We start from the raw sequence: 26,308 nt of genomic DNA on the forward strand, positions 1-26,308 counted from the left end.
CTTAAACCAAGAAAAGGTATTTTCTCTAAATAATGAATACTTACTCATTCTTTTTCTGACTCAAAAAACAGTGAGACATTCCAGGGACCTCTTTCAGAAAGTTGAATGGTCCTTGAAGATAAAAGTTTGGGAAATCATGCTCTAGGCAGCCTGTATCTTTTAGGGTAGACTACAGCAGAAAGAAAGTCCTACTTTTGGACCTAGTTCAGGAATGTTGCAGTCTCTCTCTGTTGCTCATGGGTGGCCATACCTGAATCTCAGTGGCAGAGGCAAGTATCCTACTGGTGCTTAGACCTACTGGATGTAGGCATTTTGCTTCCTACTGCTACCTTGTTGATATTCATACTCATGATGATTGCTCTTTGAGCACTGTCTTACTGAAACATGTTGCTCTCAAGGACAGTAAGTCAGAAGTGAGTGCCAATAGATTGTCCCAGGAATGAAAATAACACTGTGTGCTAAACATGTTTTGGCTAATGTTGCTCAGGGTTTTTTTCAGGCTGGGCAACCTGAGAAATGTTACATAGAAAGTGGAAAGTTTCTGTAGACACTTCTTGTCACAATTATTATAGAGATAAAATAACATTGGATAGGCTGAGGGAGCTGGACCTGTTCAGACTCAAGAAGAGATGACAGAGAGGGGATCGCATCAATGTATATAATTATCTGAAGAGAGGGTTGTCAGAGGAGGGAGCCAAGTTCTGCTTGGTGGTGCCAAGCAGTAGAGCAAGAAGTAATGGGCAGAAACTGATGCACAGAAAGTTTCACCTGATCATGGGGAAGAGCTTCTTTACTGTGCACTGGTACAAGTTTCCCAGAGAGGTTGTGAAGTCTCCCTCACTGGAGATACTCAAGAATCATCTGGATGCAATTCTGTGCAGTGTGTTCTAGGATGACCTTTCTTGAGCAAGGAGGTTTGACCAGATGACCCCACCTCCAAACTGGCCCATTCTGTGATTCTGTGAGAGAAAGGAAAGCCCTGAGCAGGTAGAAGATGGGCTTAGGTTCGTGAGTGCTCAAGAATGGCTGACAGTGCTCAAAGGACTTGAGATAATCTGTATCACTGTCAAGAAAAACAGTGACTGGAGAAGACAGAAAGGACATTTTCCTCAGAGTGGCTTAATGCAGTCTTTGAGAAGACGAATGTGTTTGGAGGTGTGGCCAGGTAATGTGTTTTTCTGAGCAGGTTCCCATGGGTAAACGCAGGCATTGTTGGTTGCCCAGCATGAGCTTGTGTTTATTCTGTGCCCAGTTTAGTTAAGCTAGTATGTCTGGGAAATGATTTCCAGCTCTTAGCAATTAGGAAGACAAATATTGTTCCCCTGCCTATTGCAAGCCTTGCAGGGTTCCCCCAGTTAGTCATTAAGCTGCTTATCACACTTGCTGTCAAACGCTGCCATGATAAGCCTTCACGCTGTGTTCCATGGGTGGGGGTGGAACTGCTCAGGTCTCTTGTGCTGCAGCACTTATCTCTGGGCTGCCTTGCAAGCACCCTGATCAGCACAGCTCGCCGTGGTCTGGCACTGCACTCACAGGCACAGGTGGTGCCCATCCACCGCTTAGAGTCTGCACAGCATAGCAGGGCTTTTGTGGAGGTCCTCTTGAGCCCGAGTTAGAAATGATAGTTTGGATTCCTGAGAGCTGTGTGCCTAATGTTGCACAGAAACTGTGGGTACAGCATATTTGATTTGTGTTCCAGTTTTTTCAGTAACATCATTTTAGCAAGTTTTTTTATGCACTCAGTCTAAACAAAAATTAGCACAAGCACATTCCAGTAGTTACTAAAGTCCATTTTTTGCTGTTAGGTGTGAAGTGGTACCAATTTTGGTCTGCTTCTACTCCATCACCTTGAAGGTGTGTATTCCCTAGAGCTGGTGATGTAGCATTTCTCTACAGGTAGCAGTGCACAGTCCTATACTAATGGCAGAACAGATGCTCATGTTTGCTTCTATTCCAGTTGTACCTTGAGTGTTTTCTTAAAATGGTTTTTACCAAAGGCTGCCTTAGAGAAACAATCTCTAAAGTCTCAGTTTTTGTGCAAGACTTTCCACTTAATTTAGCTAAAAACATGCAGGTAAGCTGGAGGTTATTTGACAGTGAGATGTTTTATGCAGAACCATTTACCTCATGGACCTTCAGCATACAGCAGTGAAATGACCTTGCTTTTAAACTATGTACTGTAAGATTTGTTACAGAAGCTCAAGGCTTTCTCTGATAATAACTGCTGGGTCATCCACAAAGGGCAGAACAAAGGAGCAGAGGTTGAAAATATAAACAAGACTGGATGGAAGTCAACTTGCCTGATGCAAACAAGAGGAGAAGAAAACCTGTTTGGTCTGTTCAGATCAACATGTGGTGGCTTTGAAATTCAAGCAAACCTAAGCACCCCCATTGGACCACCTGTTTACACAGAACAGGAAGCTTTCAGGTTTTTTTCAGTTTGAAAAGGATTTTATCCTGCAGGAAGCAAGCACAATTCACAATAAACCAGCAATTTCCATTGCTCTTTGAGAAAATAATAGCCCTGTACCTCTCAATTATTATTTTTCTAAAAGCCGAAATTAAAAAGTGATCTGTTTTAGAGTAATACACTGGAATAGCACTTGATAAATTTCTGGCAGAGACTTCTGAAAAAGTCTGTACTGAGTTAATATCTTTCTGTTCCTAATAGGTGCAATTCAGATTGGGCACAGGAATTTTATAACCATATATATCTAGTGAAATGTTTTATTAGATCCCCATCCTGCCAGTTGCAAGAGTATTATATTCATATTGTATTTGATCCTTGTAATTTCATATTATACAACAAGTAATCTTGAAACACATTTCTGTATTTTCTGTCCCTGCACAAAACCTTACTTTGTGGGTAGTATTTTATGCTATTCACTTGTTTTTGTCTTAGGCCCAGTAAAAAGAAAGGAGCAAGATTTCCTGCTGTCCTCCTCGTTCCACTGTTTAAACTGAGACATTCAAATCCAAACATTTTATAGCATACCTAATATCTTCTATGTGGTTTTGACATGCTCATTGGCATTTGTGTCTAACAATAACGGTGCCTGAAGGTATCTAAACATTTCCCTTCACTTTAGCACATATTTGGCTACATGTTTTTACATATTCTTTGGCTAAGCTACTAATGCAGTGCTCTTGAATCTTTTTATTCCACATGGTTTTTGTTTTTTTTCAATGAGAGCTTGAACTGTAGCTGAACTTACCTAAGCTGTGATAAAATTCAAATCCCTTAAAATCAATATAATTTGATCAATGTAGTGAACTTTGCTCAATATTTGGACTTGATTAAGGGTCTTTCCCAACCTAAATGATTTTATGATTCTATGAAATAAGTATCATGAAGGAAAAAGCTTATTTCCCTTCACGTTTTGGCTGAACTGCTCCATAAATTGGAAAAATTTCTGCCTCTGGGTGTTCTTCCTACCCCAACCTCCACCATATGTACTTCCTCTGGTATGCTGGGTCATTCTGGCAGGAAATGTAGAGAGAGGAAGACATCAAATAGCTTTGGGAAAAATGCTTTCCCCCTCCTGCTGTCCAAGGCTGTTTGTTAGCTAATTTCCTGCTCAGAACGTGCTTGGTTGCTTCAGTTTCAGTAGTCTGTCAAAATTCAAATGTCTCTTGTGATGTAAATGAGTGACAGAAAATGCCTTACACTCTCAGCAGTACTGGAGAAATGGTATGCTATTAACACTACATGCTAAGTAGTAGGTGAATTAAGGTGGGTGAATGTAATGCCTAGCACATGTATCTCATGGTCTGGGTTTTCTTTTGCTCAGCCCCTCATGTTTAAGTACCTGATTGTATCTGGAAATACACAGCATTTATGTTGAGTCATGTTTCTCATCCCTCTAATGCTCAGATCTTTTTCTATTTGCAGTTTGAAGGGAGAAAATACTGTGAACATGATTTTCAAATGCTTTTTGCCCCTTGCTGCCATCAATGTGGTAAGTTAAAACTTAAGGTGAAATACTTTACACTGATCACAAATGGGAGTGTCACTGGGGGAAGATGTGTCTGTTCTTTGGGAGGTGCTCATGTTCAGCTGAGCATCTGAACTTCAGGAATGAGTTAGACTTCAGAAAAACTGGGGAGCTGCTTTTTCTGAAGGTCCTAAACCAGTAGGATTTAAAAATAAAATTTGCATTCTTTTAGAATTAATTTTGCTGTTGAGCCAATGATCCAATGAACAGACCATTCATAAACTCCTGATTGCATACACCATTCATGGCTCCTGATTATTTTTATCTGTGTGCTGACATTTGTCCCTTCTCATGTAGCTGAAACCCTGCAACAAGACTTTGTCCTCTGCTTTGACTCTTGTAACCCATCCGTGCTGTCCTACTTCACAGAAGTTGAGACAATATTCTAGTGTTACAATCAAGTGATGGGCAGCTGGGCCCCCACTCATTTTTTGGAACCAAATACCTTTCAGGTTTCAGTGTCTAGCATCCATCCTACATGATACTGAGGGCTACTTTTTATTTGTCACTGTTGGTGTAGATGTTTTGCATCTGCTGCACTGTAATCACTTGCATGTTTTCTTTTTCCCTGTGTGTGACACATTTTGCTGGGGCGGAGCTGGGAAGTCATTATTTGACTATTCCCTAAACTGCTGTGGAAGCCCTTGTTTCTTTGGCACCTTTGGCAAGGTGCTAAAGCTTTAATTTCTCTCAGTGAGGCCTCTCCTCTTGTGGAGGGCAGCATTGAACACCAAGGGACAGGGAAGCAGATGTTATAGAACTATGAATTTAAGACTGTAGATGAGAACAAGCAGGGGAAGAGGAAGAAATGAGTTGGTGGCAATTTGTGAGGAGCTATGCTGCCTATCTCTGAGATTTCTCCTGCACAGTTGGTACAGCTCCACCTCCTCCTATCCTCTCTCCTGGTATTGCCAGCTCCCTCAAAACCTCATCAAGGTCCTGCCTAGAACTGGGCTTTTCCACTGCTTGTACTTAATAAACACAGACAAAGTCAATGGGGCTGTTGTCAATAATGAGGCCTTGAGCATTCCTGACATGTCTGGAGTCCATTGGATTTTGTTCTTGAGAAGCCATGACTTCATGGGAATGCTACAGAGTCATGTGCTGGATGTTGTCATCCACACCAGTAACCTGCCTGACCATTCCCCTTTGGCAGCTCTTGGAGTTGTTCTCCAAGGCCAGACCTCAGCCTCTGACTGCACTGGGAAACTGAGCTCCCAACACAATTTGCACTGCTCAAAGCCCCGGGCTACACTGTCCACCAGCATAGAGAACAACTAAGTCACGTGTGATGGACATCACTCCACTGCCTGTGCAGTAGTCACATTGTGCATTCAGAACACTTTTTCTCACACAGTTTTTTTTTAATGCCTTATGGGACAGGACTCCTTGTGGTAGGCCAGAAGATGTGTGTGTTGGATTGATTGTTCTGCAGCTTCACTGCACCTTTGCATTGGGACTCCATGGGAGTTTTTTTGCAGGAGGTCCACAGCCACCCAAGCTCTGTTCTGTTGTGCCTTGAGTGTAGAATACCTTCACGGCTTGGTCCTAGTGGAGTAGGAACCACTGCTATGTACATGGCAAGTTAAATTTGCCATACTCTTAAAGAAGGAGAAAGATGATTAGGAGACAAGAAAGCCCTTATTATATGAAGTACTCCATAAATTTCTTAACAGCTTGAGAACAAATAAGTAAAACCAGTGAAGGGACCAAAAAAGGATTATTGCAGAGAGAAGGTGGAGTGTGCATATAGAAGGACATGTATGTAAAGAACAGAAGGTCCTCCATCAGCAAAGATGTTTTCTTCTGACCCGTAACAAAAAACAACAAACAAACCCAAATTCCAGGGTTTGGACTCAGAACTACAATATTGAAAGCAATGTGTCCTACCAGATTTTGGGGTAAGGAAAGGAATGATGATTGTAGTCATTGTAGTGATTCATTTGTGCATTACTTTTATGTTTGTCTAGTATGGTATTTTACATCCTGGTGTGTTTCTCACAGGTGAGTTCATTATTGGTCGTGTTATTAAAGCCATGAACAATAGCTGGCATCCAGAGTGCTTCTGCTGTGATATCTGCCAAGTAGTATTGGCTGATATTGGATTTGTCAAGAATGCTGGCAGGTAAATCTTCACCCTTCCTTTAGTTAACTGATCATAAATTAAATGAACTAATAGTGGGACTGAGAGGTTTTGGTTCCTGAAGCTTTCCCGCTCGGATGGAGCAACTGAAGTATTTTCTGTGCGAAGAAGGTCTAAGTGCATCCCAAAACCAAGAATGGGTATCTTAAAATATTAACATTTTACCTACTTGAGCTTTAAGTTTGATGGCAAACATTTTCTTTACCCAGTGACCTTTTCCAACTTGGTTCTCCAATTTTGGACTAGTTTGGCACCATATTTATTAATAATTGGTTAACGTTTAGTAGGACCCTTCACGGAGTAGGATATTTTTGCCAGCTAGGATCAAAAGAATGTTTTACAAGTGGATTATATGGCCATTGCCTTCTTATGTATAATACAATATACAGAATTATCTGTGGAAGTAGGACCTGTGTGCTCATCCATCTTCCAATCTAAGTTTTTAGGATTTTGAAAGTAAAACATTCATCAAGGTGAATCTATTAGAAACTTTGTTTTCTGTGTTTCAACACAGCTTTAACTTAGCCGGGCTGAAGAAAGGATGCTTCTGTGGTTACAGACAATTTAATGATCATCCTGAACTTAGGCAATCATTTTGGTGCTTTGAACTTGGTTTGCCTTAGCAAGGAAGTTATTTTAACAAGACTCAAAAAAGAGCTGTTTGAAATGAGGTTCTGAGAGATTTCTGGTTTATATTTTGCACTGTAGTACCTGGTAGCAATACTTACCTCTCTTTTTTATGCCTTTTCAGACATCTCTGCCGTCCTTGCCATAACAGGGAAAAAGCCAGAGGCCTGGGAAAGTACATTTGCCAGAAGTGTCATGCCATTATTGATGAACAGCCTCTCATATTCAAAAATGATCCTTATCACCCTGATCATTTCAACTGTGCAAACTGCGGGTAACCTGAGTTCTGCAAAGGGAAACAGGAAAATGCTGGGTTTATTTGCTTCATCAATTTAAAGTGAAAATTTGTCCTGTACAACTGACAAGAGGGGGTTTGGATGTCTTGTGGCCAGATATGTGTTACTGCTTTTGGCTTGGTGGAGTTCAAACAGCTGATCTGCTGGGGACTAAAGAAAGATTGGACTCTGCAGGACAAGGCAGTACCTTACAAAATTCAAATTATCAACACAGATACTATTTCTATAGTATTGAAATGATAGCTCACTATTCTGCCAGGAGGGGAAGAGAAGTGATTCTCTTTTGTTGCTTGAATTACTATCTTGACTATTTTTTTTTTTTTTTAGTTCAACAGAGTCCAAACTTTGTTCTCTCTTTTTAAAGCCTGCCTTTTTTAGAAGCCTTCTCCCATCTCATTTTATCATCTTCTGCAACTGCAGCACATGAAACTGCACATTTCTACATCCTGCACTGATGCAGAGATCTAGGATAAGCATTGAAGCATGGAGTATTGTAGGACATAGCATGGATTCTTTGTTGTTTATTTCTGCTGCAAAGGAAGCTGCTATTTCAGCACCATAGTGAAGACTGATTTGTGTAACAGTATGTAGTGTTGTATCAGTGGCAACCAGTTGAGAGTATTTGTGATTACAATCACTTTTAAGGTTTAGCTGTTCTCAGTATCTAACCATGCAAATTACTAAAAATAGAGTTTATAAGATTCTGCAATGGGAAATTAATAAGTATAGCTCATGTGGGTCTGTAGTTCTCTTTCTCTGAAGTTTGAAACAAGGAAGATGTAACTAGATTTAGAGGACTACATTTTACTTTCACATGCAGTTATGCAAATCTAAAACAAACTGGTGATAAGTGCCAGAATATAAACCAAACATCTGCAGCTTTCACACACAGATTTGTGCTGCTTAAGCAGAATGACAATAGCTCAGTAGCTGTTTCCAGAGAGACTCGGTGCACCTCGCTTTGCAGCCTGTTCTCAGTTTACTGTGATCAGGCTTGAACTGTGTTGAACTATATTATATTTGATGCTGCTGCATTTCTGTAGTGTAAATATAATTTCTAAAGCAAATGCTAAATTTCTTTTTTCACTTCACTTTTCACTTGAGAGTAGAAACTCTCAAGACTTGGCATTTTTGAGTGCTTTTATTCAAGCTCTCAATTAATTAACTTCTGAACAGGAAGGAACTTACTGCTGATGCTCGTGAGCTGAAAGGAGAACTCTATTGCTTACCCTGCCATGACAAAATGGGTGTCCCCATCTGTGGGGCATGTAGGAGACCAATTGAAGGCCGTGTGGTGAATGCTATGGGCAAACAATGGCATGTGGAGGTAAACATCAGATGCTATTCAATCTCTCTTACAAATGTAAACCTTAGCATATTTATCTGTGATTTTGCTGATCAATTTCAATGAAAGGATTCTCAAAGTTTGCAGCAATGATTATAACTGCCTTCTCCAAATCCCTCTTCAACCTCACTGTGGCTGGTCTTCCGCTGTGAAACAGGAGTTATTTCCACTTATAGAGAGCTTTGACTGTGAAACTAAAATCAGTAATCAAAGGAAGCACGGCAACGTCCTTACAAAAGAAAATTGCAGAGCTCAAAGCCGTAGATGTGGAAAGGCAGTCAAATCTGTGGCAGCCATATTACTAAGCATGATAATACCCTTAGGTCTTCCACAGTCACCTGCTACGTATATATGTCTTTAACAGTTCATGTAAGAATTCATACTTCAAGGCCACATACAAGATTTAGTTGCACATCTTCCATTTTAATTAGATAAATTGTTTATTCCTTCTGTTGTTTTGCAAGTCTCCTGTAGGAAATGCTTTCTTCACAAGGGTATAGTGACAATACAGATTATTTAATAACTCTTAGTTCTGTTCATTGATAAAAAAATGAGAATCCATTGCTTGATTTTGTTTTGTAACTTCTGGATTGAAATGTTGAAGACATTAAAAGAAATATCATTTTAATGGCCTAAATGTAGAAACAAAAGTTTTAACTCTGCTTTTCAAGATGGTTCAGTAGACTTCAGCCATGTTCAAGTAGTGGACATGTTTAGTTTGCTTTCCAGAAAAAATAACGTTACTTCCAAAAGATAAAAAAATGTATTGTAATTTTCTTTGTAGCATTTTGTTTGTGCAAAATGTGAAAAGCCATTCCTGGGTCATCGTCATTATGAGAGAAAAGGCTTGGCCTATTGTGAAACCCACTACAATCAGGTAACGTTACATATTTTTTAAAATGGCATTAATTGGTAAACTCACAAATTGGTTTTATTACACAGAGATGTAAAACCATGGACATTCTTCTGTCTTGTTAAAGGCACCTGTGGGTGTAATGGCAATTAGCATATGTTCTGTTGCGCTTAATTTATACAGGTTTCCCTATTCATCTGTGTGGCATTGAAAAAGAAAACTGCAGGTATTTTACTAAGGCTGGCCAGGACAATTAGTATCAAGTTATTCTTCAAGCTTAGTGGTACTTAAGTAGAGCTGTTACAGGGCATTGATGGGTCTGTGGATCAGAGCAGCTAATGACAACTAATCTCTCCTGAGGAATTAAAGAAGATTTGCCACTCACTAACTGCATTTGGAGGCCCCAGCAAGTGGCGTGGATTTCCCTGCAGCTGCCACTCTAAGACACTGTGTGTTCATATATGCTGTTGCTCAGTCATTTGTTAGGTTGATAAAGACTTCTAAGGCTAAATTTGTCAGAAGACACCCTCTAGTGACCACTTGCATTTATGTAGAAGTTACGTGTGGCAGTACCTCCCCTCTCCAGACACCTTGGGTGGGAAGTCCAGCCCCACGATGCATAGACATACTGTTCTTTGGAAGCCATCTGTGCACGTCATGTTCACCTCCCTTGCTTACATAAATACATGAGGAGGGGTTACACTTGGGAGTTGTACAGCATCTGCTAATTACAGATGGATTCTTAGTTGGTCATTAGTGATGAAGGGCAGATGATTGGTGCTGGCACCCTTGCAGACTGTAAATGCTGTGACGTTCATAGTAATAGTGTTGCAGCTGGGACGGGCCAAGTCAAGTACACCAAATGAGCTGTATGTAGAGTGGATGTCTTTTCCTAGGTTAACTACTACAGTTAGAAAGAATACATGAAGTTTTTGGCACTTCTTGTTACACTGTGGACAACTGTTAAGCCTGGAAAAAGAATTAATACTTCTTGTCTGAAATTTTCCTAATAAAGATGAAATTTTCTTACAGTTACAGTAATACATTGTTTTAGTCATGCATGTAAGTCCAAATGTTACATTTTCTGGTTAGTAACAATGAAACCAACTGCTGTATTTCAAATCTTCAGGATTAGAGAAATTTTGAAACAAAACCAAATCATACTTACGGAGAATCAAAGGTAGATAAATGTTTTCATCTTTAATATTATCAGGACTTTTTGTGATGAGATGATACAAAATGTATTTGGAAAACCAAACCAGACTTGCCAGCATTCTCTTTATTTCACTGGAATAAACAGGAAAGCGATTGTGCCCATCAACTGAAATACAGTTATTTTGCTAGTTTGATAAATTACCCTCAATAAAATCATTTTGTTAAAAATTTATTACTTCTCTTTCCTCTTCAGCTGTTTGGTGATGTTTGTTTCCATTGCAACCGTGTGATTGAAGGAGATGGTAAGCACTTTTCTGTTTCCTTAATGTTCCTTTTTGATGGAAGTTCTCTTTAAAAGTGAAAATAAGGGGGAAGCAGCCTGGTTTTCATTAAAACAAAAACAGATGTTCTCTTGACCAGAAATTAAATTAGAGCTGATTAGTCAGAGACCAAATGGTAGGAAAATCTACCATCATTTCATGATGGTAGAAGACCACCCCATGGCCAAAGAGAACTGTGAAACCCCTTAGTGACATGCAGAGGCCAGGGATGCTGGAAGATGCTCAGAAATGGCTTCCTGCCACACCACATTCAAAAAAGAGCACATGCAAGGCTGAGAAAGAGTATACAGGCATCTCCAGAAATGAATCTGTGGATCATGAGCTAAATTCGGAAAAATATTTAGATACTGAAAGACATAGCTGGGCACTGCTAGGAATTTTTTTTAAATGCCTTGCTCCCATTAGGTCAGTTTGAATCCTGGAGATACTTACCTATTGGAAGCACCTGTCTTTTGAAAATCTAGGCTTATGATAATGTCACAAAACCAGGAATGATCATACTTGGAAATATGTCCTGTAAAGGCAAAACTGCAAATAATTTGTTTGTTATTGCTTGATTGGGTTTTTTGGAGAAAAAACCTCCTTTTGGGAGAAGGGGGTGGGTTTGAGGTTTTTTTGGTGGGTTTTTTTTTTTTTTTTTGGTAACTAGCTGTGATAAAATGCCGAAAGTAAATTATTCTACTTGAAATAATGTGACATTATGTGCCTATTTACCCTGTCCAAAGTAAATACTATGTTAGCCTCATCTAAGCCAAAGTCATTAGCAAAGTAGTAGGAAACTTCTAACATTCAAAAAGAAACACAAACTAGTTTATAGTCATGTAACTATAGGGTAAGACATGTAGATGTGCTTTCCCTACATTTTCTGGGTTCCACTATGCCTGCAGAATGGCAATCCAAAATGCTTTAGAGGAAAGAATCCCCATTTTCAGAAAAATTCTACTGTAATGAGCAGAAATGCTGATAACTACATCTCTGTATTATTCTAACCTTTCACCTATAGTCTGACACCCATACTGTAAGTTTTGGTCTCTGAACTGAAAATAACACAGTATACACTAATTTCTTTATTTTTCAGTGTATGTCTTCAATTACATTTCTTCTTTCATTTCTGCAAACAAATTTTGAGTCAGCTGTCACAAATTTGGTATCCAGTATTGTTCTCTGTCAGGTAAAACAAATATCTGTAGCAGCAGTTTTTCAGGGGGGTCTCTATGACTGCATTACTGAGGTTGCTTGGGAACAGAGACTTTAATCTGTCTAGTATTATTCTGGAAAACAGTGGAATAACTGTGTATCTGTGGACATACTTGGCCCATGGTGCAGGAAAAACTCTCTGCATGACAATGCTTTGGTTCTCCTTGTTGTTGACGAAATACTGTGAGAAAAACATTGAGAGATAAAAAGAGTCCTTTTTTTTTACCTTGCTGATTTACCAGCAGTGTCTGGCTGGTGGCTTCACATTATTTTCTTCAGTTGGGCAAGTGCAACTGTTGATTGCAGTGCAGTCTTAACTGGATCTGAGAAATTAAACTGAATGAAAACATCAACACAATTGTGCTGGATTGCTCTTCTTCAGCTGGAAGCATTTCCTGATTAAGTTGGAACCTGGTCTCACAGAAGCATTGCCTGGGATCAGCTGGATATGAGATGAAGTGGAAGCGAAAAATAGGAGGCAGAAATAGGTTAAGCTGGTCTTGCCTCAGAGACAGCTATATCAATACTTCACAGTCCTGCTTCATTACACTCTAAAAATGTGCCTTCATGAGCCTGGCCATGTTATTGTTACAGGCCTTAATACTTGATACCAAAATCAATTACTGTTCTTCACACCTCATGAATATGTAAGCTTAAAATCTTTGTAATCACTGGTTTTTTTCATTGGTAAGGCTAATGGATTCTTTTTTCCCATCTCCCTAGTTGTGTCTGCTCTGAATAAGGCATGGTGTGTGAACTGTTTCGCTTGTTCAACTTGCAACACTAAGTTAACCCTCAAGTAAGTTTATGGATAAGTGTGATGTCTTCAACAGGTATCAGTAGTTCTCTTCAAAGTGTAGATGTTGCTATAGTGTAGCTGTTACTGTATGAAAAACATGTAAGCAGCATTGAGGAAATAAGTGCCTCTTTCTTCCTCTTGCTCCACTTAGTACTTTCCATCTCTTTCAGCTGTCTCCTCACTCTTCCTTCAGTTAGTCTTCCTAACTTTTCTCCTTTTCCATCCTTTATTTTTTCTTGTTTAACTCTAAAGGGATAAGTTTGTTGAAATTGATCTAAAACCTGTCTGCAAACACTGTTACGAGAAAATGCCAGATGAATTTAAGCGACGACTTGCCAAACGGGAACGTGAAGCAAAGGATAAAGAGAAGCAGAAAAAGAAAAAGCCAATCTGTTTGTAAACTTCTTTTCCTTCTCACCGCCACCTCAGCCCCTTTCTTCTTTGGTTAGTCCAAAGGATGCTTTTTTTTGCACTTCTGCATGAACTTATGGCAGTCAAAACCAAAACACCTTTCATGCAACTGCAACTTGAAATACTAACTTGTTGTTCCATTATCTTATGTTTAGTCTGCAATTAGGTTTGAAAGGCTTTCTAAATTACACAATAAATATGGGCTTTTGTGTAAAATCTGCATAACTTAGCAGGGTATTGTAATTACTGTCTACAGTGTATATAACTTGTAAAAGTAACTTAATGTATTTGTATAAATTGGGGGGTTGATTTTTTTGCTTGTGCACATTTAATAGGGGATTTTTTTTTAAATTCTTTTTTTCACTATCTCATCTGCTAAAACTTTGTCTGTTTTCCTTGCTTTGTTGTTTTAGGAATAAATTTGTTGAGTTTGATATGAAGCCTGTCTGCAAAAAGTGTTATGAGAAGTTTCCTCTAGAGCTGAAGAAAAGACTGAAGAAATTAGCTGAAACTTTGGGAAGGAAGTAAAGATTTCATCTGCTCTCCTCTTCCTTTGTGAAAATCTTATGGATACTCTTTCTGGGGGAGAGGGGAGTTACTGCTTTGAGGCTGCAGTCAGACAACAAATGCTGATGCATGCCTTCTATCAACCCAACATAATATATTAAGATTCTCTGTTCTCTATACATGTATGCCTACTTGTTGACAAACAGACGACACTTCCAAAATAAATACCAGCTTGCCTGAAAGATTTCTGACCAATAATGCCATTGTACTGATGCAGGTGGCCCATTCTGTACACTAATTCTCTGTGGAACTCTTCAGAGAGAGAAAGTTTGCTTGTGCACACCACCTGTGAAAACAAACATTGCTAATGTGCCCAACTTCAGGGACGTGTATTGTCATTTATGTTTGTGAGAATATTAACCTTCGTATTAAGCATGCAGACAAAACTTGCCCAGTTCAAGCGATTTGGGCAGGAAACCAGTATACTTTGCCTCATGGAAAAAATCACAATTGGATTTCAGGCCAAGTAGTCTCTTTAAGAAGCCTTGTTTCATATAGTTTGAAAACTATCAGATTTCTAAATTCAGCCACTGTACAAATGACATACATAAAATGATAAAAATTATAGATTATGCTTACATGATGAATGTTTCTACATCAGGCTTAGCATGAGATACTTAAATAAAAAATGTATTCCTATTGCAAGAAATGAGCATACTTAGAACTACTTGAATTTTGCTATATTCCACTTAACACATTAACTCTTATATATGCTTTTGCATTCTATTTACTTTTGTGCCTTATTCTGCTGGACCATACATAACAGTGTACCATTAAATATATATAGTTTTATATTTTATTTCATATTTTTATGCAGAAACAATATAGAAGGTATTTTCAAAAGATAACGTACTTTGCCTTAATTATACAGGATGCAAGAAGTATTTGAAATGTGAACATCTGCATTTAAAATTTAGCTTATAGACCTTATTGATTTTCAGAACAATACTGAAAATGCATATTTCAATTAACTGGCAATATTACTTTTACACCTCTGAGTGTAAATATGCAAGGTTTGATCCTGCTAGGATCTACTTCTTCAGCCATCCTCAAGGACTGAGCTTACAAATAATCAAAATTCTTTATAACATACATTTAATTGTTTTATACTGTTGAGTTCTGTCCATGCTGATTTGTTTTATTTTTCCCTGTCTTATAGAAAATACAGCTACTTAGGTCTTCTTGATGGTACGAAGTATGCAAACATTTTTTTTTTTACTTTTTTACATTAGTGACTTTAACAGATTTTATGTAATTATGTAACAGGAAGTAAAATTTTCTTTCCTGTTTATGAAAAATTAGTTACTTTAAAACATCTGCTTTCCTGTGTCATCAATAAAGGCCATGTTATTAAATCTTATATTGCCTCTGAAATAAATGCTTGAGATGGGTGGGAAAGCAGTAAAGCTCTCTTGGATCCCTGAGCTTTTACCTGTGACTATGTAAATACTTCCTTATTATCCTGATTTAAAGGAGACATGTGCTTTTCCTAAAGGCATATGTGCATACGTAGTTCTAAGGTTCATAAAAGAAACCACAGTTTGTTTCATAAAGAATAGCTTGATTCTTCTGAATATTTTCTGAATTGGCACAGTCACTAGGTTTTCCTAAAGAAAATATCTTGTCTGAGTGTAAAACATAATACCCTCCTGTTAACTTTTTCTCCCGTTTTCACTGTAATAAAACTGTCACCCCAAACTTCCAGATTATTGCTAGGTAGGGTATTTTTTGACTATTTTATCCTACATAATTATTGAATGCCATAACATTCATAAATGTAATCCCTGACCCTGTTGAAGACTATGAGAGCTTAAAATGTCCTCAAAATTTTGTTAACTAGCACAGTAGCCCTGTTGGAATTTTGGACTGTACCATGGATTCAGTAGACGACACTCTTGCTTCCTCCTGAAGTTATGACTTCCAGGTTTTCATGTTACACCAAGGTGTACATCTCTTCCTTCAGCCTTTGTGTGTCCAGCCTTACTGCTCAGAGTTGGGAAGGGTCACTAGCCCCAAAGTTAAATGACAAGACCTGGCTCATATCCACATTGCTCAGGGTTACATCCATCTTTAGCACTGTGGCCTCAGATTTCCTCTCCACTCTGGAGGCCCTTGGGGCCTGACACGGGCTGGGTTTTCCCATTTCCAAGTTCCTGATGGTGAATGCTGTGCTCCATTTCACCAAGGCAGTACCTTCTGTTTCATGAACTCTAGTGTGTCTGTCAGACTCCATGATGTGGCACTTAAAGCATCTGAGGGTAATGGAGGGTTCAAAGGCTGGTGAAGCATGGAAAAATGTTGGATGGAAGGGACCGCTAGAGATCAGCTAGCCCAGCCATCTGCTCCAAGTGGATCTAACTTCAGAGTAGCATCAGTGCAGAAGTTCTTGCTTGGCCAAACTGAACATGACCACGCAAGGAGATTTCACAGGCCTTTGTGGACAGTATGTTCCAGTGCTTCATCACCTTTTATGGTGAAAATAGTATTACTGGAGTTCCATCTCAAGTGGAGAGTTCCCCAAATCCATACTGCTCTCTTGGGAGCTGTCTTTGGCATGAACTGTCATTGGTATAATACCCCTGGACATTGTCATGAAGAGGATTAGTTAAAAGCTGTTGCAAAGCAGAGCCAAGGAGCAAGCTAGCAATTAGGCAGCCTGGACAATTACACATCTGGTGTTGAAACTCACTTCCTGATGCAAAGTATTATAAATATTTTGTGTAGCTGCACATACTTTCCTAAAAGAGGCATAGCCTAGTACTGTTTTTCTACCCATGACCCCTGTAAGGTCTCGTCAAGGAATCTGTGAGACTGGCATTTGGGAATGTATGCCTCAGAAGCTTTGTCCCTTTCTGCTGCATGGATCAATTATGCATGGGCAAGAGAGGTTCGTTTAGCAAGCCTGGTTAGGCTGACAGTAGGGAACACTCCAGAAAGCCCAGTGGATGTCGCTGCAGGAGGAAGAGCTGAGCCTAAAGCCTCTCTGGTGCTAGCAGTGGCACATCCTGTGCTCAGTTCCAGTGGACAAGCAGCGGGCTGGGCTGGGCACAGTTGGGTTGCAGGAACAGCTCTCGAATCAGTGCTGTCCTGCCCGCTGCTGTGACCACCAGGGACAACACATGGGGTGCCACTTCCACAGAGATGGGTGAGACAGTGACCAGTTCCAAAGTACTGGGACTGCTCTACATGAAGGAAATTTCCCATGCCTCTCCATCACCTCATGTACAGTAATATTCTCCAGTGAGTCAAGTAAACTCTGATGTTCTCCTCTGCACCAGCACCAACACTTCTATTAGTTAGCCTGGCAGGTGCAGATAAGAAATTGTTTGATAATCCCAGCTGCAGGCACACCATTAAAAAGTACAGAGAAAAAAAAAAAAAAAAGATTTTTTTTGTGGGATTAATTCCAATGTCTAAATAAATCACCATTAATAGAAGAAAGACTAAAACAGAGAATTAATTCTTTCAGTCAGGGTCTTACATGGATATTTCTGATTTTAAAGAAAAAGTTGGGTATGTTTCCTTATTTTTCCTGCAAAGTGTAAGAGCTGTGGGGCTGTCAGTATATTTTAGGTGTAGCAGGAATCCTGTGACTGTCAGTGGGTTGTTTGAGACTGAGAACTGGAGAAATTTTTAATTACACTTCTTCAGAGACGTGGCCTAGTGGCCTCATTTTGACCAAAGCATCTGAACTGGCAGGAAAGATGGCTAATTCCAGTGAGTAGAATTTGAGGCTTCCTCTCCTGGGAATTTCACCACAGGGCTCATCAAGCCACCAAACCCGTAAAACTACAACTTGCAAATCTGTCCTACCTTGAGGGTTGCTGGTCCATCTTTTAGTCCATGTTCCCAGCTGTGTTTTAGAGCTTAATTACTTAATTATACTATTCAAGGTGCCTGGAAAAAAAGGGTTTTTCACCACAGCTGCTACAATATTGGGAGACTCGTTTTCTAGAGAATTGGATCTCAGTAAAAGGGCCCTTATGCTTACAGATTAAATTTATAGTTGCTCTGAAACATGAAGTATGGAATCGTAGAATATTACAGGTTGGAAGGGACCTTAAAAATCTAGTCCCAAGCCTCTGCCATGAGGGACACTTCCCACTAGGCCACATTTCTCAGAGCTCCATCCAACCCAGCCTTGAAAACTGCCTGGGATGGGGCACCCACAACCTCTCTGGGCAACCTGTGCCAGTGCTTCACTACATTCACAGTGCAGAATTTCATCCTTATATTTAATCTAAATTGCCCCTCTTTTAATTGTAGCCATTACTCCTTGTCCTCACTACAGTTCCAGACTGAGTCCCTCTCCTGCTTCCCAGCAGGCCCCTCAGATACTGGAAGGTTGCTGTGAGGTCTCCATGGAACCTTCTCTTCTCCAAGCTGCACATCCCCAACTTCCTCACCCTGTCCTCGTAGGGGAGATGCTCCAGTCCTCCTGTCAACTTCGTGTCTCTCCTCTGGACTTGCTCCAACAGTTCCATGTCCTTCTTATGGCGAGGGCGCCAGAACTGTTACTTAGCTTTAGGTAAAAGTTCATTACCTAAATATATACACACACACACACACATATATAGAGAGAGAGAGTATATTATTTAGGTGATAAATATATTATCGCCGTATCTATTTATATATTACTGAGGTGAGTTTATTGTAGTTTTAGGTGAGAAAACGCTAAACCTTGATTTCTCACAATTTCCCACGACAGGTTTTCTTCCCCTGCTTCCCCTGCGCGCACCCCCCATCCCCGCTGTGCGCATGCGCAGACCCGGCCAGGCCCCGCCCCCCGGCCGTTGATTTGGGGGCGGGAGCCGGGCACGCGCCGGGGTTGCGCGCGCCGCACGACTGAGCGGGAACTTGCGTAACGCGCGGCGGCCGCGGCGCTGCTGCGCTTCCTTCCTCCTTCCCCTCCGCCTGCCCTCCTCCTTCCCCTCCGCAGGCGCCGGGCCAAGGCCGCCGGCCGGCCGGGAAGGCGCGTTCCGCCGCGACAGAGGCCGGGCGCGGCCTCCGCCGCCGCGGGGGCGCCATGATGAGAAGGACGAAGCCTGAGGTGGAGCGCTACGTCGCCTCCTTGCAGGCCGCGGCTCGGTCCCCCCGAGAGGTAAGCGCGGCCTCGCCTTGCCCGCCCTCGCCGGGCGCGGTGGGCGCCGCGGCCGCTCCGTGCGGCCGGTGTGGGGCCCGTGCCCGCCCCCCGCGCCGCGGGGAGGCCTCGCTGCCCAAGGGCCGGGGGGCGGCTGCCATCGCCGCCCCTGCGCTGCTGGGCTGGAGGGCGGCTGCTGTCTGCCGGCTCCCCGCGCCGGGTCTGCTTGGGCCGTCGTCGTCCGTGGCGGTAAGAGGAAAAAGGATCCCTCTCTGGAGGGATGTCTTTCTGGAGACACTCAAACCCCACCTGTACCGCCTGCCCGCCCTAGGTGACCGAGCCATGGCAGGGTATTGGACTAGATGATCTTCAGAGGTCTCTTCTCTTCCTGACAGTTCTGATATTCTGTGAGTTATGGTGTCTTCGGGAGTGTTTCTGAGCACGTCATTGCTCAGGGTCTGTGTAAATCGAGTGAGGTAGGGGAAGCTGAGGAAGGCCCAAGGGGTTTCGCGTACTGGAGGTGCTTTCCCTAACTGGGAGCAGTAGTTTACTAGAGCTGTGCACCTGAATTTTAAAACTGGTAAGCCGTAGTGTAGTTTTAAAGAGTCCATCAGTTCTCTGAGTACAGACTTCTTAAGTTTTGTGAGGGTTTAGTTCCCGCGTTTCCCGAGTTTCGTTTCTCAGAAAAAGATTCCCGAGTTTCGCTTCTTCAGAAGAATCTAAACAAGGAACACATGAAGCACTTTCAGTTTTATGTGTTGTGTCATTAATATTCCTTTCTTTGTAGCAGTATTAGGAGAGGAGGAACTGGGAAAAAAGAATCTTTCTGTTGTATTTTAGTAACTGGCCAGAAGGATGAGGATCTCTGCATAACTTGTTACCATTTTTCATTATATCTGGAAAAGGATCACAGTCTGATGCAATTCATGGGAGCTGTTTAATCCTGAAAGATCCTGTTCTACTGCTCTGAAACTGATTTTTTTTTTAAGTTAGAATATTCAGCACTGTGTTGTATAGTAGGAATACATCCATGTTCACCATTATGCAGCAGGGCCTTTATGCAGGCCTTGTGTACATCATCATTATTTGTATCTTTCCCAACAGCAACAAAGTTGTTCTGTGGCTTAATTGATTTGAGTGCTGTTTAGATCAGGCAGTGTCTAGGGCATGACTCTAAGAATCATAGGTGCTCTTCAATTGTTTTGAAATTCCTGCTGAACTCAACAACAAAATAAATCCTCCCCTGTTGTGCTTAAGACTAACTGGTGCATATTTACTTGTTTAAAATTTTTTTTAATAAGTAATGCTTACAACTAATTGTATAAGCGCAGTCACTGGTGGAGAATGTTACTGATTTTTTGTTGTGTTGATTTAAGGAAGGGGGTGCTTATAAGGCTGCAAAGCATTTATTTTGAGGTTTCTTTTCATCCATGTTTAAAAGAAGGTGCCAAATGCAGCTCCATTTTGACATGCTTTAGTTTCCCTTTTATAACAAGCTTCAAAAATACAGACTGGAAATGAGGTATCCTAGGAGGCCTGCTTTAATTTTTAACTGCTTCTTAAAATTTTGCATGAATAACAGTAGTGAGGGAGGGAGACATATAATTCAAGTGATTTCAAAATGTACACACTTGTTTGGAATCATAGATGTAACTAGCTCCAGTATGTCTTGGTTCAAAAGCAAAAATGTTTTTGAACTGAGAGCTAAAGCTTTAAATTTGTCTGGTTTCCTTCTACCTTTTTGCTTGTAACTTAGTCAGTTCTTTAACTCACTCTGTTCACTTTTCCTCCTGATCATGCTTCTGCCACCTTGGCTTCTTTGTTACTTTCTTGTTTTACTTCCCAAAAAGTACCCTTGGAGATGTTTCACCTCTTGCCCATAGGGTGTGTATGTTAAAGTTACTTTAGTCAGAAATAAACTACTGCATAAATGCATTTCTTACCCAAACTGCGAATGACTTAAGCAAAGGTTGCTTTTTCCTCAAGTATACTTAAGCAGTAGTGTCTAATGACAGTACCCTACAGTAGGGCTAAATGGCAGATCTCTCTTGATTTGTAGAATATCTTTTTTCCCTGCTACACTGCAAAGGAACAAACTAAATATAGGTGAACCTATTCTTCGAAGCACTCTCTTTAATGAGTGATGTTTGAAATACCACATGTATAAAGACTTGTTGTTTTCTTCTCTTGTAATCTCTATTCCTAGTAGCCTTTTTCTAACAAAAACTTCTATTCTTTTCATTCTTTACCTACATTTTCAGAAACAAACCCTGATATGTGATGAGTGGGTTTGAGCTGATAACGAGTCGTCAAATTCCATCACTTGAGTATTAGGCATTGCTGAAAAGAAAGGTCACTCATTAGGGAATTACTTTTTAAGTACCAAATGTCTAAAGTGTGTTTGTCATGGTTTTTCTCCTTCAGAAATCGATGAAAGGATTCCTCTTTGCTAAGCTGTATTTTGAAATAAAAGAATATGAACTTGCTAAAAGGTAACACACATTGATGGACATTTGTTTTTTTGTTCTCTAAAGTGTAAAAGAAAAGCTATGTTTATATGAAGTAGACCAGAGAAACCAAGATGAATGTCGTGCTGCTTTAAGCTAGCAGTCAGTGTCGACATTGAGTGCTATTTAAACCTTTGTAAAACAATAATTTAAAAGAAGATTAGTTATGTGGTACTGAAAAAACTTACATGGCTGAATTGGCTGGTTTTTTGCTCGTTGTATAGTGTAGTTCTTACCATTTCAACAAACTCTTGCTTTTGTTTTTTTAATCAACAGAAATACAGGCTGGTGAGTAAGTAGCGTTTGTACAGGTATAAACCACGTTGCTGCTTACTTAAAGGTCCTGACAGTGTCTGGAACACAACATGTCTATACTTCTGTGGTCTGGCTAAAGCATCTAGAACAAAATACATCTGTGGGTCCTGTATGGCAGATAAAGTTGCCATTAGAGCTTGGGTGGGAGAGGGAGCGTTAGTGAAAAATACTGGTCGAGTAACTGATTTTTTTTTCCCCTTCATAGATACATATCTACATACCTCAATGTACAAGAGAGAGATCCCAAAGCACACAGATTTCTTGGACAAATTTATGAAGCTGAGGATAACATAGAAAAAGCTTTTGGGTGTTACAAGGTAAGTACTACATTCACCTCTAAAGTGCTGCTTTATTCATTTATAAATGGATTTCTAAAACCCTTCTATGGCTGAACATTCTCAAACCCACAGGAGAGAACATACTCCTGGGAAAACTGTGTCATACGTGTTTGACAATGGAAAGCACACGAAGCACTGCAGACAGGATTCTTCACATGATATTGCTTGCGTCTGTAGTATATTTTGAAGTTGCTGCTTTGTTTTTTTCTTCTGGACTTGATCTTTGTCCTACCTGCTGTTAAGTTCTCCCCAGGTCATGCATTGGACTACTGTTGTAGAATCCTGTAATGCAAACTGTGGACAAATCTTAATTTTGATTAGGCAAGCATATAATTGTCAGATTTCCAGTTGGGTTGCCTTTGTTCTGGTTTCGGAGAAAAACTTTGCTCAGACATCTGGCCAGTACAACTCTGTGTATAAAGTAGTACCACGCTTCTTAAACTCTTAATTTTTTTTTTTTTTTTTTTAATTTTTACACCTGGCTAGACTAGAGGTCTTTGTAGTCCTGCTGTCCACATATGTATAGCAGTAGCTAGTGATAGATGCAGAAGAAATGGTGTTTACATTATGTCTCTTGTGCTTTTCTGAATTTCAGCGGTTCTATTTGGGTGCTGTAAAGTAGTGGTGGCATGTAGAAAGGCTTTTCTTACATAATCTATATTTATAGATTTAACTACTCTGACTAGCTGGGTATGTTTGTGGGGGTGTAACTCTTACCTGTTCTACATGGATCATAAGTTTAAGTTGCCTTTTTTTTTTTTTTTAAACTTCTTTGTGTGCATGGGGAAAAACAGCGTTCTGTGGAGTTGAACCCAACACAGAAAGATCTTGTATTGAAGATTGCAGAGTTACTATGCAGTAATGACATCACTGATGGAAGAGCAAAATATTGGGTTGATAGAGCTGCTAAGCTCTTTCCTGGGAGCCCTGCTATTTACAGGTTGAAGGTGAGTTCAAAATTACCTCTGTTCAGTGGCTTGAACAAACTTTCAGCACCTGGCCGGAGTACCTTTTGCATGTCACCTCGAGCAAAACTTTCTGGCTAAATTATTTTAGCATCTTTGATATTAAAACTATTAGATGTTACATTCTTTCTAGTCTGACATTTTTGTCCAGTTTTAAAGGAAGCTGCAGCTGCATGCTTTCGTACCCTTTCTAATGTTTCAAGTTTAATCCTCTTCCAAAATGCTGAGAGATTGTTATTTATCATGGTCAAGAAGTTAAAGACTAGATAGGTGTCACTTGTTCTTTTTGTTGTGTCACTGGCAGGAAGGTAGCCTTTCTGTGAACTCAGACTTTCATGCTTTACACTACTTTTTTGTGTTTAAATCTGTATTATGATTGTTTCTGTGGAGTGTGAGAAATACTGTAATTCTCAAATACCATGTAAATACTTTGAGCCATGCAGTGTCACTTTTGCACAGGTGTATTAATTTTGTGTAGCTGGGCAGCAGCCACAAGGTGTCTGGGGTTTTTTTAACACGATAGTCTATGGTATGGTCTTCTGTCTCTGAGCCAAATGTTTTGAGAAACATTTCTTATTCTTGGTAAGAGGCAAATTCCTCTGAGATGATTTTTCTTCTTCGTTCTATTTTTAAATATTTGAGTATTTCATCAAACCTTGATGTAATACCTGAAAGCTGTTAAGAGTACTCTAGCTAGAGTGATGTAGTCTATGTAGTGGAGGAAAGAATGTTGTCTAGTACTGCTCAAAAGACTGGTGTGGGAAATAAAATATTAACTTGTTGCCTTGGTGTTTCAACAGGAGCAGTTACTGGATTGTAAAGGTGAAGATGGGTGGAATCAGCTTTTTGACTTGATTCAAGCAGAACTTTATGCAAGACCAGATGATGTCTACATAAACATCAGACTAGTTGCTCTCTACCGTTCAAATAACAGATTAAAGGATGCTGTGCTCCATTGTCAGGAGGCAGAGAAGAGAATACCTTTGCAGTCAAGCTTGGAATGGTGTTCCTGTGTTGTAGAGACATTTGAGGTGTTTAATCATATTTTGATCCTGTGGTAGTCTTCCGTATCTTTTTACCTGGTCTGTTTCTCTTAGTGTCCTTACTCTGGCAGCTATTTCTCAAGGGATTTAACTCCTTCAAATGCAAGTCTACTGAAACCAGTGGAATTACAAAATACTTCTTGTGATGATTTTTTTTTAATTGGAATTTTCTCCCTAAAATTAACCTTTATAGAGCTATTGAGTTTCCAGCTTCAAAAGCTGAATTAGACACAGCAGTTCCATTAGGGATAAAATTGCTCAAGCAAATAGTTCCCTGGAACTTTGCTGCTGAAGAATATGTTAAGGTCTCACCTGTGAAACTGGATTATGCAATAAATGCTACTAGTGTGTTTTGGAGAAGTACTGCCCTTGTCTTCATGGAAGGATGACTGTTCCTTATCCTGTGATGAACTTTCTTCTTTAGGAATATCTGGAATCTTTACAAGACTTGGAGTCTGATAAAAATAACTGGAGAACTATCAAGAAAGATCATCTGCTGGCCTATTCCAGCTTTGTCAAACTGACACTTTCTTCTAGAGATGTTCAGGAATGCAGAGAGGCACTTGGAAGGTACTGTTTAAACTTTTCTGTAGTAAGAAAAAGCCCTCTAAGAACGGTTTGGGTTCCCATAACATCTGCCAAGCTTCTGTTTCACATGTTATCTTGTTTTTGGATGGGAGAGGAGATTCTCTGTACTGACTGCCAAGAGGGGTTCTTACTGGGTATGAACCCCAAGCTGTCTTTTGACAGATGTTTGAGTGGTCAGCACACAGCCATAGAGAAGACTCATTTATATCCTGGGTCTTTGTACCTTCTTTTCCTTCAGTTAGAAAAGTTGTTCTGTACTTCAGCAATTGACTAATGCAGATTTCCCAGACAACTGGGAAAAAACCCCACTGGTCCAATAAATTCCAATCCAAACAAAGCAACAAAAAAAAAGTCAAACTGAAAACCCAAAACTACTTCTTGTGTATCAACTTTGTCCTAGTAGTTTAATTTTTAAATAACACAGCACACTGGAGTAATTAGGAACTTTGTGTATATAGTGTAATTGAGAGGGAGGAAACCACCTGAAGCAAGAATAGCCTCCTTCAGAGAAAACTGGTGGTGTTACAGCCAGCTTAAAGGCTTACCATCTGTGGTGCATCTAGAGTAGTACAAAATAGTGTTTGTAGTCAATCATGTGATTAAGATCTGTGTTTCTTTCTTGCCATTATCCTTCCTTTGTTACTGGTTTTTACTAACTTATCTTTATTCCTTGGAATTATAATGGCTGTTATATTGCATTTTGTGAAAGTATTGAGTCTGTTAATCTTGCATGAGTATTTGAAGCAGTACAGAATGGATGAGGAATATTTAATACCCAAGCATGTTTTGTTTTATTTTTCTCCTCTTAACATTTGACCACGTTGGGTTTTCTGCTTCTGATTTATTAGAGTGTTTTGAGATGTTCACATCTGAAGCACTTCCAGATCATGGCAATGCTAACAGCCATTATAATCTTGTTCAGCAGCTGAAAAATTGTTTTAACTGTTTTCTGGAAGCCTTCTCCTGAGTGAGGATTGTATGGTAACATACAGGTACTAGAATTTCTGTACCTTCAATTTTTGAAGAGCCCATTAAACAGTATTTTGGACCTTTCTGGTAACGAAAAGAAAGAGCAGAGTCAACAATTCCTCCTGTATATCTCTAAATCTGCGGTAGTGAATACGTTTATGTGTGTGGTTCAGGCCAAGTGTTTTAAAAGTAGCTGTGCAAAAGTGTGATGAAAAAGACTGTAAGTATCTAGGTAATATTTACTTCAATAAACTTGAGAGCTTTGGGAGTTTGAGGTAATTGTACTTTCTAGTAACTTGGGTTTAAACAAGTTACTTAAGAAGCAGTACTTACCATTGACTCTTGAAGTTACTTAACAGTTAAACAACATGATCCAAAATCAGCTGCTATAGCTTTTACCAGGACTCCGTTTAGAATGAGTCTTCTCTGCATTTTAGTTTCGATCGTGCGCTTCAGTCAGTAAAACCATATGTGAATGTGGCTGACGAGTTGTCTCGTACCTATGTGGAAATGAAAGGACAGCTGTACATGCATGCTGGAGCTTTACTGCTGAAAATGGCCCAAGACAATGAGGCACAGTGGAGAGCTATGTGTGAACTAGCAGCATTGTGTTATCTCCTGAGTTTCCAGGTAAATGATTTTTCAGTCTAAGCCTTTAGTTGATGCTTTTCTTGAAGTTTTCTAGCTGTGCATGTGTTGAATTCCCGTAGTCCTGTGATGAACTAGTGTTTGTATCTAAAGGAGAACTGTGTCCTCACTCACCAAACCCTCCTC

General features: G+C 40.0%; 2 protein-coding genes across 11 annotated transcripts in view; both read left to right on the top strand.

The window, feature by feature from the left end:
• LIMS1 (LIM zinc finger domain containing 1) overlaps positions 1 to 15,089 on the top strand; it is a 68,078-nt gene extending 52,989 nt beyond the window's left edge. For 5 of the 8 annotated variants that reach the window (XM_066176682.1, XM_066176684.1, XM_066176685.1 and 2 more), the window contains exons 3-11: positions 3,893 to 3,959; positions 6,000 to 6,120; positions 6,890 to 7,039; positions 8,238 to 8,388; positions 9,191 to 9,283; positions 10,668 to 10,716; positions 12,676 to 12,751; positions 13,004 to 13,195; positions 13,576 to 13,662. In XM_066176682.1, the coding sequence (XP_066032779.1) occupies positions 3,893 to 3,959; positions 6,000 to 6,120; positions 6,890 to 7,039; positions 8,238 to 8,388; positions 9,191 to 9,283; positions 10,668 to 10,716; positions 12,676 to 12,751; positions 13,004 to 13,151 (855 nt within the window). In that variant the 3' untranslated portion in view covers positions 13,152 to 13,195; positions 13,576 to 13,662. Of the gene's footprint in view, positions 1 to 3,892; positions 3,960 to 5,999; positions 6,121 to 6,889; positions 7,040 to 8,237; positions 8,389 to 9,190; positions 9,284 to 10,667; positions 10,717 to 11,833; positions 11,927 to 12,675; positions 12,752 to 13,003; positions 13,196 to 13,575 lie in introns of those variants that run through there. The other 3 variants (XM_066176681.1, XM_066176679.1, XM_066176683.1) reach the window with 2 other exon arrangements.
• A 3,580-nt stretch (positions 15,090 to 18,669) lies between these two features.
• LOC136285471 (E3 SUMO-protein ligase RanBP2-like) overlaps positions 18,670 to 26,308 on the top strand; it is a 33,127-nt gene continuing 25,488 nt past the window's right edge. Inside the window, exons 1-7 of one of the 3 annotated variants that reach the window (XM_066176687.1) lie at positions 18,670 to 18,830; positions 21,234 to 21,301; positions 21,837 to 21,948; positions 22,764 to 22,916; positions 23,735 to 23,965; positions 24,402 to 24,547; positions 25,972 to 26,164. In XM_066176687.1, coding sequence (XP_066032784.1) covers positions 18,756 to 18,830; positions 21,234 to 21,301; positions 21,837 to 21,948; positions 22,764 to 22,916; positions 23,735 to 23,965; positions 24,402 to 24,547; positions 25,972 to 26,164 — 978 coding nt within the window. In that variant the 5' untranslated portion in view covers positions 18,670 to 18,755. Of the gene's footprint in view, positions 18,831 to 19,053; positions 19,059 to 21,233; positions 21,302 to 21,836; positions 21,949 to 22,763; positions 22,917 to 23,734; positions 23,966 to 24,401; positions 24,548 to 25,971; positions 26,165 to 26,308 lie in introns of those variants that run through there. The other 2 variants (XM_066176686.1, XM_066176688.1) reach the window with 2 other exon arrangements.

This window comes from Chamaea fasciata, unplaced genomic scaffold, assembly GCF_029207755.1.
Source record: "Chamaea fasciata isolate MVZ Bird 193981 ecotype frontalis unplaced genomic scaffold, bChaFas1.0.hap1 SCAF_2, whole genome shotgun sequence".
NCBI lineage: Eukaryota > Metazoa > Chordata > Aves > Passeriformes > Sylviidae > Chamaea > Chamaea fasciata.